A 15781-nucleotide genomic window follows, 5' to 3' on the forward strand; every position below is an offset into this window, starting at 1 on the left:
AAATTGAGGTCTGACCCCACATTGGAGACATTAAGCAGGCCATAAGAGCTAACCAAGGAACATCTCTGGCTCTCCAAAACAAACTGCAGCCTGTCCAGAAACTCGGTTGGCCACACACTGGGCCAAGCATGGAGTCCTATACTGTAGATCTATAACAAGGAAGTCCCAGAACAGTAGGTGTGAGAGTGTGGCACAGCTGAGAAAGGGTGATAATGGAAGCTATAATAGGACATACAGTGTGGACTGACACATCACAACCAAATATCAAAATATGTAGTGCCACCTGGTTAGAGTGAGTTAATTGTCTCAATTAGCCTATCCCCCATAAACCTCTTCTGCAACACCCAGATGTTTGGTCCATTGTACCCACATTAACTACACAATACACACATACCAATGTGCTCTCACAGAGTTAGGCATTATTTGATTTAGTCCAAACATCATCTTGAAAAATAGGAGAAATTTAGGAGGATTTAAGTCATTTTAAATATACTGTACCAATGCACTCAGAAGCACAGCATTACAGTACTGTATGTTGAAAAGTGCCTGCCCTTGCCATGGTGTATTCACTGTGGTTGCTAAGCTCTGAATGACCTGTTTATTTAGACTGCTGGAGTGCATGTCTCAGACTCCTGGACAGATCAGTGAATACACTGTGTTGGGAGTCTGGCATTATGAGCATTGCAGCCAAAATAAGCAGCAGCAACGTCCAAGTAGCCCCATGTTTGGAGAGTACGATGCTTAATGCCCGCTCACAGCACTTTCCATTAAGCAAGAAAAATCAAAGGCTGTAGGTTAAGGATTACTTTATTACTTAGCAGTTTGTACAGTTTCTACCATGGAAAAATAACATGTAACATAAGACTGTAGCCTATTTACAATTCAATTTTTACAAAATGTCTTTACAAGATGTTTTGCCAGTTCCAAAACTCTATAACTAAAACACACCAAACACACACATCCACACACATCCACACAAATCAAACTTTGTAATACACACATAAATAAATATAGACATTCACTGACTGTTCCACAACAAATATTTCTACAGCCAAGAACATATACAATTCCATCATTTCCACACAAAGTTATAATTTCATTAATAAACATTACATATTATTCCCCATATAGTTCTCTGTTAATCTGTTAATGAAACATTGCTAACATATTCAAAAGAGGTAACACAGACGTATTTCATGCCTACAGAACACTAACGTTTGTCATGCAAAACCATTACAAGCATTCAATTTGAAGCTAGTAATTCATTTACAGTTAAAATCAAATGTACTTCTTCATGCAGCATACTATGAGAAATATTTTGGGTTAAACTACACTGGTTTTAGTTACATCATCATCAGCACATACTGTATGCCTAAGCGCCATCTTTTTTACTTGGTAAAACTAAATAAATAGTTGAAATCAAACTCTCCTTACTCGATGAATAAATGATTGTTTTACAATTGTATGGCATTTGCTCCATTCACGTTCAAGTGTTTTCAATCATATTGCCAATATGTTTAAATGAGATGGGAACCTAATTTTGTGTCATAGAAGCCATATTACACTTTTGCTTCAGTATCTGTTCGATAAGCCGAAAGAGTTTGATGGCTCCAGGACCACCAATGTCCTACTGTCCCAAATTGTTAAGGTCAAATGTAAAAGAGAAGAACCCTACAGTATGTGTCTGACTGTACTGGCCGGTCCCCTGTCAGCAGCTGGGATCAGTGGGGACAGCTAGTGAGTAGAACCCATATCACATGGGCAGGGCGTCAGTTCATGATGTGGTCTGCTGTGTCGGTTCGGTTCCCCACCAGGGAGGTGCTGAGGGACGTTGGTTCCGTTCCCATCGGAGTCTGAGCCTCAATGTCTCTCCGCCGACGGCTTCTGATGATGTGAGTGGTGCTGCCTGAGTCTTGGTCCTGAAACACAAAAGCACATCTTGTTTAGTTCCTACTGGTAGGAAGGAAGTCGCCAGTCCGGCAATAGAGCCGCTATCAATGTTGAAATCATGGACCGATTGGTGGACAGACAGTAAATGAGTGCTTACGGTGTTGCAGGACAGGTAAGACGCTGGGCGTCTGGAAGGTTTTCACAGTAGCAGGACCCTCTCCTGCTGTTGTGATGACCTGCACCTCCAGTCTGTAGTACGTGGCCGGCCGCAGGTTGGACACCACCAGCAGGTTATGGTCCTGGAAGGGTTCATTAATAGAACAACATGCAACTAAATCAATCTTCACTTTGTAAACATAGAGGTTTGAATCATTTGACTGTCCAAACATAACACTGTTGGACCCACTACTGGACAAAAAAATATTTCTCTCTCCCTTCCTATCTCTCTCTTTATCTCTCTCTTTCTCTCTCCCTCTCCATCTCTCTTTTTCTCCCTCTCTGTCTATCTTTCTCTCTCCATCTCTATCTCTCTCTCTCTCCATCTCTCTCTTTCTCCCTCTCTGTCTCTCTTTCTCTCTCCATCTCTATCTCTCTCTTTCTCTCTCCCTCTCTATCTCTCTCTTTCTCCCTCCCTCTCCATCTCTCTTTTTCTCCCTCTGTCTCTCTTTCTCTCTCCATCTCTATCTCCCTCTTTCTCTCTCCCTCTCCATCTCTCTCTTTCTCCCTCTCTGTCTCTCTTTCTCTCTCCATCTCTATCACTCTCTTTCTCTCTCCCTCTCTATCTCTCTCTTTCTCTCTCCCTCTCCATCTCTCTCTTTCTCCCTCTCTGTCTCTCTTTCTCTCTCCATCTCTATCTCTCTCTTTCTCTCTCCCTCTATCTCTCTCTTTCTCTCTCCCTCTCCATCTCTTTCTTTCTCCCTCTCTGTCTTTCTTTCTCTTTCCATCTCTATCTCTCTTTTTCTCTTAGAATGAGGACTGTTTTCATAAACCATGTTTCTCGCTCCTTCCAGCCTGATAGAGCTGTGAGATGGCGGGGCCTTTATTTATAGACCAGGCCGGCGCTGTGGGCGGCGCAGACAGGCGGAGCGTGTTGTTGATAGAGGAGATTATGTAAAACAGGGGGCTTTTCAGAGCCCGCATGCATGATGAAAGAAGAGGAAGGGAAGGTAGATGAAAAGAGGGAGGAGGAGAAGTTCTACCGGGACACAACCACCTCTCCTTTAGATCTCTTTCTCTCTGCCTCCCTCCCGTCATCTCTCCCTCTCTCTCACTCTCACTCTGTCTGCACACCAAATGCTTATCAGGAGCTTCGTGTAACGAGGGCACAACAGTGTATCCTTAAAATACCTGCAGTGCTGACAGGTACTGCCTGCTGTATAATGAAATGCTGAGGATAGCACATATTTTTCAGCAGTGGAGGCAAGTGTCTTCAACCAAAACACTTTATTTCTCACTCTGTGCTTCCTCCAAAACTCTGCAGTAGAGATATCTATATACTGTAGCTACAATGATAAGGTGGCTGAGTAACTTATCACACATGAAGAATGGTGGAAATCAAGTTATTTGTTTTGAACTGGGAGGACGTACTGGAGGCAAGATCTGGGACTGGGAGATGATGCTGTTGGGGAGGCTGTTTTGTCGGCTCTCAGTAGTGACCTCAGCCCAGGTGACCTGGAAACCCGTGATTCGCTGGTTGGCCTGGACCCTGGACACGCGCCACAGGAAGTTGGCGGTGACATTGCCCTCGTGGATGGAGAAGGAGGCCGTCAGGTTCTCGGGCTTGGCCAGCACCTTGGAGAGGCCAGAGGCTGAGGGCGTTGACAAATGAGCACGGTGAAAATGTGTTCTTCACACAAAGACTGAAGTGACACCAGTAAGTCGCAAGATAAATCCCTTCTCATCTGAGGATTTATGGATGTGCTGTGTCTCAGCTGTGTGCGGCGGGTTGTAATTCCTCTCACCTCCCTCCCCGGGACAGGGAATGTGTTTGTGGGTCTTGCTCCGGATGGTGGCGCAGGAGGGGGTGAGGAAGGTGGTGCTCTCGTCCTTGGCGCGTCTCTTGGACTTGAGCATGTGAACGGTGACTTTGTACTTGCAGGCGAACAGCAGGCCCGGGAGGTTGATGTAGTTCTCCTGAGCCAAGAAACACATTATTCAGCCCTGATGACTCTGACATGATGTGGCCCAGGTCACGTCCCCGGGAGACACACAGATAATTAAATACACAGAGCCAGAGAGGATCAGATTCCCTCCCAGCCTGCGGAACATGCCCCACATTACAGGGACACTTTGAACACTGGCATAGCCGGGGTCGACACTCTACCCCTCCGTACAGACTGCCATGCTAATGATCATTTCCTTTGTAGGGGCTCCAAATGTAACACACGTTGTAATGAGAACCGAACAAGGCCGGGAAAACAGCTGAGTGATCCTTGCTGGGGTTTCAAACGAAGACGACATGTAAATCAACGTTAATTAATCTGTAGCTATATTCTAATGCTGTGCACTCATATCAGACACTAATCACCCGTAAATCTTTTTTTAAAATCGCCTCTCGCCATCTCTTTTCGAGGAAACATGAAATTTCCTGCTGAGTGCTGGGTTTAGATCTTGCATGGGTAATAAATGTGCTCTATACGGGGGTGGGAGGGGGCGTGGAGTTCTCCCTGATATGAAACAGCTCTGATTAAATCTGAATGAGGCGCCAGGCTCACACACAAGGGACCTGCAAGGAGCACCACTTTGGAATCCTTCCCAGTGATCTATAGAAAAAGGATGTGCATTTCCTAGCAACCGGAGAAGGGATCCCAGAAGAATGTGTTGATTGCCAGGCCTCTGCCATCCTGTATCAGGCTGAGTCCAACCAGCCAACCCCTCCAAACAAATAACTCTTTGCTCCAACCCCTCCAGTCCCCCCCCCCCAGCCCCCAACCGTCCTCGCTCCTAACCAACCCTGTCAGCCTGGGCTCCCATGCTGGGGGTGCATGTTGCCCCGTTCCCGGAAGCCTTGTTTTAGTAAATGTGTTTTATTGGCCAGCACACCACGTTTGACCACACCGACTGAGTCAGAATAATCCAAACAAGGGAGGCTGATTTGCCCAGCGCACAGCAACACACCAGGGCCTCTGACTCATTTTAGATGCCCTTTATAAGACAGAGAAAAGAACTGGCTCGTGATCCGCATATCACCGAGTTGTAGAGTCTGGATCTACACAAGCGTTTGGTGTATCGCTTCACTGGATCTCCGTCGGTGAACGGAGGATTAGGGACTGACCTGTGTGACAGATTTCTCTGGTCCCCTGGTCTCGTTGTGGCTGCAGTACTCTGGTATCCACTGCACATGGTAGCGGGTCAGCAGTGGGTCTGGGCCCGGGACGAGACCGGAGGGAAGAGGAGACAGAAAGCTGGTCACTCAAACTGACCTGCAAGCATAGTACACAACACCTGCTGAGTATGATCAGATACTGAAATATTGTGAACGTGTGTGTGTTCTCTGAAGTAATGTTATCTGACAAATCCACACAACCTGGATGTCTTATCTGTTTTATCCTGTCAATCACCGTCACAGATGCAGACGATAACTTGCTTATTATGTGTTATTTGTCTCAATGTGTGAAACACGGGGCTCTTAAATTGAATGCGTGAATGCGATGCTCTTTCATCTCAATATTGCCTATCAATATTGCATACTGCTTCCGAAAGGGTTCATGGTGTCGACGCGCAAACATTAGTCCGGTGCACAAGCATTCCTCCAACCGTTTAACCATCTCATCAGTGCTGAGGCCCTGCCCATGTTCGCCCAGCCGCAATGGCATCAGACACTTCATTATCCAACACTAGCGCCTCATTAGCTAATCAGCAGTGTTTATGCTCCTAGACCCCCCCCCCCCACCCACTGTTATTCAACTGCATTTATTATTCATACGGCTGCGCCTTTTGGATGTGAAATTATACAGTACTACTCCAATTAATAATTGAGCTAGGCCGTGCTAGCCCGTGGCGGGGGCCTGAGTTTGCGGTGCGGAGATAAAAGGGGTCCTTTGAAGGCTTACATGCCTATCTGGCGCTCGCAGCCTCCGAGCACTTTGGAAGCAGAAGAGAGGGAATTACGGGGAAGAGGGAAATTGGGGGAAAAAAATAAACAAGATAGCAGACAGGGGAAGTGGTATGTAAAACAAGAAGGAACATGGAAACCAGGTAGAAGGAGCAGCGCAGACTCAGATAAATCAGGACTGGGAGCCGGCCTCTGAAGAGCCGCCGCCGCCGCCGCCGCCGCTGGACTGCCTATTGTCTGCGGTTCAGACAGACCGTGATACATTATCTCAGCATAATGGACCCTCCTGGGTCCGCTGGAGACAGCACAGACCGCCGGGTCAGATGCAGGTCTGGGACAGCCGCCGCTGCTCTGCTCTGGTGAATGAGCGGTTTAATCAGGGTGAAGCTCAACCTGTCTCTCCCTCCAACAGAATGCAGGCTGATGGGGAAACCTGAGCGCTGGCCGTCCTGGGACTACAACTCCCAGATCCAGCTGTCTGCTTATTGGAGTAGAACGCGGGTGGTCAGACTCATAGGCGGGTGCCATCCGTCAGCCCCGCTGAGAAGCCGTCCCCTTCACTGCCGGGCCAGGCCGGCAGTCCGTCAAGCCCCAGGGCCCGGCCACGGCCCCCGGAGCTCCGCTGCTCCCCACAAAACTCAGGGCCGAATGCGAGCCTGACCCAGTCACCATCACTCTAGCCCTGGCAGCCCCGGGTCCAGCCAGCCCCACTAACGACTCTGGACCAGGAAGTATTCCCTCTCCTCTCTCTCTCTCTCTCTCTCTCTTCCTCTCTCTCGCTCTCTGTGATTCAGCAGAGAGCCACTCCATCACTACTACCGAGCCTTCCATTCAGACAGCCTGTGCATTCTTGACTGCGCTATGTGGAGCTTGGCCTGGGCGATGACATATATTAGTAGCATAACATAGACCAGTGAATGGGACTTGACAGGCTACCCTTGGAGTGCGCCTTTCAAGGTTTCCACGTTTCCACTCTGGTATTAATGGAAAGGGCTGGGGGTACGGACGGACAGCGGGGAGGGGCATTCCTGAGGGGCTTTAACCCTTCGGCGTCCTACCGCGGGCCCCACCGCCTGACGTCAGCTCTTGTAAAACAAAATGGACTGTTTCAACACTAATATGAGGGAGGGATTTTTTTTTTTTGCGTGGAGGAGGATCTATTAACTACAGCTGTCAATAAACTCCATCATATGAGGCCTGGCTCCCTGTGTTTATTGTTCTTCAGCAAACAGAGCCTGTGCTCCAGCCTGCCCAGAGCAGATTTACACTCACTCACCCTGCGCTCCTATTACCGCTGTCACAAAGACACATTGTTCCATTTATTTGATCTACAACATCCAATGCAGGTTTTTTTTTCTCTCCCAAAATTAAACTTCCTCTGCGTAAGTCATTGAGAATCATTCATATCCCTGCATTGATTAGTGGAGAAATGGAGGCAGGATGATGGATGACACCAGGCTGGTAATTACAGTAGAGGAGAGGCCGGGGCCAGGACCACATACCTCCTCTGTTCTTCCAGTAAACGCGGACCTGCAGCTGGCCATCCTGGTAGAAGGGCGTGCCCACCTCCAGAGGGCCTGTGGGCCGCTTGCCCAGGGAGGAGCCAACAGGCGACAGCTCCTCCTTCATTGATTTTAACACTGGTTTAACTGGGAAGGAAAAGGAGAAAAGTTTGTTGGCTACAAATTCAAATTACACTGCTTAAACCTGTCTCAAAACACGGTAATGAAGACTATTCCATAGTCTACATTTATAATAATGTATCAAATATCTTAAACAGCAATATCAAAAACGAGCACAATGGAGTTGGAAGGGTTAGCCCCAAAAGCCTGCCTTACCTGAGTCGTTGTTCTGGGCGGTGCTGAAGTGGAGAGAGGCCTTGGAGCTCTTCAGACGCACCTGTCCCCAGTAGGTCACGGCCTGCAGCTCCAGGGTGTAGCTGCTGTTGGCCTGCAGGCCCTCCAGCTCCACCCAGCTCTGGGCCTGCAACCACAGAGACAACCCCAGCTTACACACAGGCAGCTAACTCTCAGCCAGGCGTGGACGCCATCTTGTCACTCAGCCCTCAGACTCGGCGCCCAAGTCCAATTTCAGCTCTTCCCCATCCAGCCTGTCGCAGCCCAGCTGAGCGCCGTCTTTGCTCCGGCCCCCGCCAAGCCCAGCTCATCCAAACCCAGCCTGGGCCAGGTCTGTGGGAAAGTGTTGCTTATTGGGAACATGTGTGTTGAGGGAAGTGACATGGATAAGGAGATAGTGTAGTGGTCCTGAGGCTTGGGGCCCGGTGAGGGTGATGTGTTATCACAGCCTCCTGGGGCCTCCGGTTAGCTTGTGTTTGGCTCCCAGAATTCCTTCCTCAGCATGGGCTAGATAGGCCCGACTTATTGACTGGCCTTGTTTTGACATTCCTACATCAGCAGGTTGCTTTCAAAGCCCTGAGGTACCCAAAGTGGAAACCAGTAGTACATGTGTCAATAGGTGTCTGATATCTGCCACCTCGCTCACCTCCCTGGCACATCTGCTACTGATCTCCAAAACCTATTCAGGATGGGGACTCATATAAGCTGTAGTAGCTAACTGTCTGGACAGCATACCCTTTTGTTAAAGTAGTCATACAGATGCAAAGCAATGCTAGAATCTGTCTTATGTCCATTATAACTTTCCATCTCATTTTCAGGATTACCTGATTAGAAGAAATATGGTCTCTGAAATATGGTTTCATTCTATCCGGCTGCTGATTTACAAGTACAGTATTCTAAATATCAGTAACTTTGACAAATATGCATTAAGTTATCCAAGCAACACAGCCATGTGACACTGAATGATTTATCGAGCCATAAACAAGGCTCAAATTATATGCTGTGTTTTCATTCGAAGCTTAGCCATGCATTTAAGAGGACTTTAATTTGTTTCAGGAAATAAAACAATGAACAAGCCATTGTGTTTCCCTGTGGGACTGATAGCTTTAAGAGTTTACGTAATCAAGTGCAATGCGTTCCTTGTTTGTCTTATTTCCACTCGTGCTTCATATTCACAGTACTGTGGTTGGAGGGAGATTGGTGACACCAAGACCCAAACCCAGGTCCAGACCCAAGCCTACAGTAGACCTAGACCCAGACTTACACCAGACTGGGAGATTGGCAGTGTCTACTACCTGCCCCCAATGAGACAAGGATGGAAGGAAAAGATTACCCCAGACCCAGACCCAGACCCAGACCCAGACCCAGACCCAGTTCAAGACCCAGACCCAGACCTAGACCTAGACCCAGACCCAGACCCAGGCCCAGGCCCAGGCCCAGGCCCAGGGCCAGACCCAGACTCAGACCCAGGCCCAGGCCCAGACCCAGACCCAGAACTAGAACCAGAACCAGAACCAGACCTAGACCCAAACCTGACCTAGACCTAGACCAAGACCCAGACCTGACCTGACCAGACCCAGACCCAGACCCAGACCCAGACCCAGACCCAGACCCAGACCCAGACCTAGACCTAGAGCCAGACTGAGACCCAGACCCAGACCCAGACCAGGGATGGAGGGAGATGTTTACCCCATTGGTCGTCTTTCTTCTCTTCTTCTTGGATGGTACCAGAGACTTGCTGGGGACGGTCCAACTCCAGAACACTTTGTAGTGATGGACGGGGATGTCTGGCTCCTCTGGCAGGGTCCAGTTGAAGCGGGCTGTCAGCAGGCCATCAGCTCCCTGCGTCATGTTGGTGACCCGAAGACTGACCGGGCTGGGAGGGGCGGACGGGTCTGGAGACACACCAGAAACACACTCAGTCAGTTACAGTCATGTGCGTTCCAGCTGCTCTGCTTTAGACAGTGACTAAGCATGTTGGAATACATAGAAGGCTATTGTTTCTAATGGATGACAGATATTAATCTTGAACTGTTTTTGCTCGAATTTGTGAACAGCCACAAATCTGTCTCAGACATGACAGCAACATTTTCCTCCAGGGCTGATGAAATTAAAGAAACACAGAGGCAAATGCTACCAGGACCTAGCTAGCAACAGGTAGCCTGCCATTAGTATTCTAGCTTATTGTAAAGAAAGGTCAAAATATAACCAACGAACAGAATATGTTTGATACCGACAATATGTGGTGAAATAATGAGTCAATGAAAACGAAAACATTTTTAAATACATTTTTTAGGGCATTTTTGCTTTATAAGGATAGGACAGTGTAAGGACAGACAGGAAAGAGAGAGAGGGAAAGACATGCAGCAAAGGGTGTGGGCCGGATTCTAACCCACGCCGCTGCGTTAAGGACTAGCCTTTATATGGTACGCGCCCCAACCCATTGAGCCACCGGGGCACCCCACATTAAAATGATTTTGACTGCTTCGTTCATGTCCTGACGTGGGGCATTTGTGTAGGTTTGGCATGAAAGAAAAATAGGTAGGCATTCATTTTGGTTTGTGGTGTACGCCGGAGGTGATGATTTAAATGGTGAATTTTAACTGATTCTGACGCTTTATCTGCCCCTGATGTTGTGAGTAATGCTTTCTGTATGTGACCCATACAGTTTGCTGTATAGGTCACAGATTTAATCACTGATATTTGATAGATAGATAGATAGATAGATAGATAGATAGATAGATAGATAGATAGATAGACAGATAGACAGATAGACAGATAGACAGATAGACAGATAGATAGATAGATAGATAGATAGATAGATAGATAGATAGATAGATAGATAGATAGGCACACAGCCACGGCTCCAGCAGGCATGTATAGCAACATGCAGAACAACAACGTATTGGCAACATGACTACAACAATTTCCGTGCTTCTGTGTTTGTAAGGTGCCGTTTTAAGAACTTGAGTGCAATGAAAAAGTATGTGTCTGTTATAATTATTATTTAATGACTACATCATATTATACAGAATAAACACTCTCTTTTCAAGTACTCTTATCCACATAGATCCAACAACATTTCCCGTGAAATAAGTCTTTCCAGCATTCTTGGGTCCTCAATAGGCTATGAACAGTTTATTTATGTGTGCAAATGGTTGGAAATTTCACATTAGCAAGAGCATAACAGTTCAATTACAACCATGGTGGAAAAAAAAAAAAGCTAGCTGACAATCATAGTTCTGTAAACACAAGCTGTCTAATCAAGCCAACTCTCAGCTGACAGGAAGCAAAATATAATTTAGCTACATAACGACTCCCCAGTGACTGAATATTACATGACAGTTGCTACTGATTATGTGCACCCCACCTTTTTTGTGGCCATGATTGTGTCCAAGATGACACTTGCACTCATTATGTTGCATCAATTCACTACCACTGTTCAAGATTTCTGGAAAGTTTGCTGAAGTGAAGCATCTCCTCACTTTAACATTTTTGATCAGAGGTTGTAGCCTTTACAGAAGGAAAGATCAGTGACAGAAGAAGAAAGACTTTAATTCCTGAGAGAATAAGAAATGTACAGTATACAAACATGGCTGCACCCGTTCTATGGAAGACAATCTACATTTTGTTAATTTTGTAATAGTTTTTATATCACAAAGATCTTCAAACTGCTCAAATTAAAAAGGCAAAAAAGGTGACTTTCAGCAAGCTACATGTATACAAGTAGCTGTATTATCACACGCCTCATTGTAAAATTAAAGCTGCATTATGCGTTTTGTGATTTTTGACAAATTAAAAAAAATGCAATGACAAAATCTCCACCCCTGCCTTCAGGCCTCCCTCAAAAGCCACTCCTCCAAACTGGAGGGAAACAAATGACACTCACTAGGCAGGTAGGTAGGTTGATATGCAGGTATGCCATCCAATTATTTCAAGTTGCCAACTCAAAGTGATTGGACACACTTATTACAGTCCTGCGACTTCCACAGAATACAGATTTATTTCATTTTAGTGTCAGAGCATTCCATTTATTTGTTGCTGTCCGGATGTAATGACAATTGCCAAAAATATAACAAAAAGTGCTCCTAAGCCAAACCGCCAACTGCACCTTTAAATTAGCCCTGTTGCGACTGAGAGCTAACTTTTTAGGATAACCATATAGTGATTAGGTCCCCTGGCTAATTTGTTCTATCCTTGCCAGACCCAATTCACAAAAATGTGAAAAGTCTGGAAATCTGTCTGATCACACTCCCATTCGACTGAATTCCACCCGGCAGATCCGGCCAATCACAACAGTTTATCTGATATGAGGTGGGTTTCATACAACGACTGTACCCCTTTGATACGATGATACAACGACTAACCCACGTTGCAATGCTCTGATTGGTTATAGGTCTATCCAATTGCGTCCAGTGGCGTTTTGGTCTGCGACCGTTGATAACGCCCCTTGGAAATCTCAGCAGCTGCAGACCCTTCGCATTTTTGCAAATTGGGTCTGGCAAAGCCAGGCTAGTGATCAACGGTCGCAGACCAAAATGCCTCTGGATGCAACTGGATAGACCTACAACCAATCAGAGCAATGGGTTAGTCATAAAGTGGGTACAGTCATCATATCAAACCCGCCCTATATTAGATAAATGGTTGTAACTGAACGGGGCTGATCTACAGAGCTCATATGTTCAGGATGGCAACAGTAGGCTAAAATTGCTCTGCCATGCTTTGCATTTCTACCTGCTGCAGAATCCAAACCATGACAAATCTAAATCAATACTGACTAATTGTCTTATCATGTTGACACAAATCAATCAAAGACTAATGACACATTGATTGAAGTAAAATATCTATCTATATATGATAATAAATAAATCCGGGTTAAATCCGATATCATGACAGACATTTTGGTCAGTTCTATGCTACAAAACTAGGTACATTTTCAGCAATTCTAACAGCTTCTCACTGCAGCTGAGGAGGGGGGTGGTATGACGGGTGTTAAGTAAATTAGTCTTACACTGACAGTCTGTCATGAAATGTTATGACAGGAGTCATGTCATGTCTATGACAGCGCCGGGCAGGATGGAGAGCAAGGGTCAGGGGTCAACAAACACATGCTGCTCACTTTGGCTCTACCCCCACATTCCATCTCTCTCTCAGGCTCTACCTAGCCAGCCTGTGTGTGTGTGTGTGTGTGTGTGTGTGTGTGTGTGTGTGTGTGTGTGTGTGTGTGTGTGTGTATGTATGTGTATGTGTATGTGTGTGTGTGTGTGTGTGTGTGTGTGTGTGTGTGTGTGTGTGTGTGTGTGTGTGTGTGTGTGGGCGTGCGTGCATGTTTGAATGTGTGTGTGCCTGTGTGCTCATCTGTATACTGTATATGTGCAAGTTTATCCATGTGTGTGTGTATGTGTGTGTGTGTGTGTGGGTGTGCGTGCGTGTATGTTTAAATGTGTGTGTGCCTGTGTGCTCATGTGTATACTGTATATGTGCAAGTTTATGCAAGTGTGTTCATGCGTGCATGTGTGTATGTGTATGTGTGTGTGTGTGTGTGTGTGTGTGTGTGTGTGTGTGTGTATGAGAGGGCTTTATGGAGCTGGTTGTGAAGCCCAGATGGGCTGTGACCTGGGCTCGCTGCCTGGAGGCTGCTGTGTACGGTGCTGATGTCAGCCTGCCCGGGGACCGCGGGACTCGGGAGGACAGCGCCAGATTCCACAACACGGGGAATCAGCCTGTAATGAGGAAACGATGGGGTCTCCAGCCCAGCTAGCTCCTTCCCCCTGCCTGCCTGCCTTCTCCAGCCCAGCTAGCTCCTTCCCACTGCCTGCCTGCCTTCTCCAGCCCAGCTAGCTCCTTCCCCCTGCCTGCCTGCCTTCTCCAGCCCAGCTACTGTAGCTCCTTCCCCCTGCCTGCCTGCCTTCTCCAGCCCAGCTAGCTCCTTCCCCCTGCCTGCCTGCCTTCTCCCACCTGAAACACATTTGAGGTGGTTTGGGACTGCAATTGGGACACACTGTTTCAGTGAGCCTACTAATGTCATCCATACAAGATAAATAAGCAGGGAGTTTTTGCAAATTACCCCTAACGAAGTATAGTGGCACAAAATTGCAATCAGATGACACAGGGCGAGCTATGTAAATAACAATGGAATGACAGAATGGCACAAGGTGCTCATCAGATCCATGACAGCTCCCATCAATCCGTCAACGTCCGGGCTCTGATTGAACTGATTGGAGATCTGTTTCCAGCCCTGCGGCGGCACGGCCCTGGTCCACCTGGTGCCCGGCTGCGTCAAACAGACCTTCGGGACGCTCCGGGGAGCTGGCGTATTAATACCGCTGACAGGGAAGGTCAGCCAGCGCCGCACACCAGCAAACACATTAAGACTTCTTAGTCTTCCACATGAGCAACGGGATTGTGTGTGCTTTGGGTCCCATGTGAACTCTCTCGCTTTTTAAGACGTAATTTATTTCCTGTGATTTTGGCCGTTCACGCCGAAGATGAACAGAGGTGGTCCCTGAAACATACAGAGGCTTTTCTGTGCCGTGCTTTAGAACGCAGCACCGAAGGCAACGTCGGGAAGCTACATCCTGTTCCGTCGCAATTCAGTGGAACTGAACTGCTCGGTGCAGGGATTTGCCTCTACATGTGAAACAAACAAGACGCTATCTGATGCGGATGAGATGAAATCTAGACACAATATTACATTCATGAACCCGAAATCCATGGGAACGCGACAAAAGCCTGGAGCTTTAACGAATGCCATCTGCAGCTGCTCTATACAGCTATTTAGTGTCATTCAACATGGAACTCACAGAGTGAGGCGGCAGCCCAGCTTCCCATCCTGCAGGCCTAATCTGGGGCAGAGATCTGAAGCAGGCTACCTTACCTCATTCCTCCTGGAAGCCAGACAGCACTTACATGCAGCTGAAACCTGCAATATCCTGACTAATTTAGACATATTACATTTTATATGACTGTAAAGACGGGGAAACCCCACCTTTGAAGACCTAAATGAAGCTGTGGTTGAAACACAGAGATGAAAATGTCCTGCTCACGCCGTCCTTTCTCAGGACTTGTTGGCACCAACATGAATTACAATTTCCATTTCGCTCACAACTTTGGGGACAGCGGGGGTAACATGCGGAACGTTAATCCGATTTAAGGTTCAGGTTAGCGAGGCACTGCAAAACAAATTTCATAAAGCTTACTTAAGGTGGAGATGAATTGAAGGCATCCAGCCAAAACCATGTTCATACAGACCTGTGCATTCTAATTCATCTTCCTGCAGCATTGTGAGTCTAGGTAATCTTGCACAGAGGAAACTGCAAATGTATTTTTAACCAGGAAACTGTCAAAGTTACATTACACTAAAAGTATATTTTTCAAACTTCAAATATTGTGTTTCTGCATGACTGATAGAAGTCCAGAACAAGAGACTCATATGCACGCAGACACACACATGGGCTAGACACAGTTTGTGTACATGTGGAGCGAAAGCGGGTAAATCAGGCATTACTGAGGCCAATCAGGTTGTAAAGCCGTGTCTCAAAGCTCCACCTGTTCCAAGGTCTTAACTGTAGCAAATGGAGGGCATTGGGTGTCAAAGAGGAACTGACACTCAAGGCAAGGCCACACACACACACACACACACACAGACCTCTGGAGGAGCGGAAGTGTTTGCTGGGGGCAGTGAAGCCACGGGTCCCGTGGACGTTGACGGCCGCCACTCGGAACTGGTACCATCTGGTGGCTCTGATGTCGGCCAATTGGACGCGCTCCTCTGTAGTCTGAGGGACAGATGGGGTGAGAGCAGCCCCGCAGGGGTCAGGGGTTATGCAGGGTCACACCTCATGTGCCTTTGCTGCAACATCAGTCATCTGTGTGTTTCTCTTTGCCAGACGTTCAAAAGACGTCGTGACTGTAAGGAATCTGCAGCCCTGTGCAACAGTCGGCCAGCGAGCGTCGTGGTTCCACAGCTGGCTCACGCAGC

General features: G+C 47.2%; 1 protein-coding gene across 1 annotated transcript in view; it reads right to left on the reverse strand.

Moving 5' to 3' along the window:
* Positions 1-1860: 1860 nt before the first annotated feature.
* Positions 1861-15781, reverse strand: part of anos1 (anosmin 1) — a gene marked incomplete at both ends in the record, with an annotated part of 42908 nt that continues 28987 nt past the window's right edge. The window contains 9 exons of the mRNA XM_084442907.1: positions 1861-1919; positions 2048-2189; positions 3478-3698; positions 3852-4023; positions 5165-5253; positions 7447-7593; positions 7783-7927; positions 9490-9695; positions 15449-15578. Of these exons, the coding sequence (XP_084299033.1) occupies positions 1861-1919; positions 2048-2189; positions 3478-3698; positions 3852-4023; positions 5165-5253; positions 7447-7593; positions 7783-7927; positions 9490-9695; positions 15449-15578 (1311 nt within the window). The remainder of the gene's footprint in view (positions 1920-2047; positions 2190-3477; positions 3699-3851; positions 4024-5164; positions 5254-7446; positions 7594-7782; positions 7928-9489; positions 9696-15448; positions 15579-15781) is intronic.

This window comes from Borostomias antarcticus (assembly GCF_949987555.1).
Source record: "Borostomias antarcticus genome assembly, chromosome: 9".
NCBI lineage: Eukaryota > Metazoa > Chordata > Actinopteri > Stomiiformes > Stomiidae > Borostomias > Borostomias antarcticus.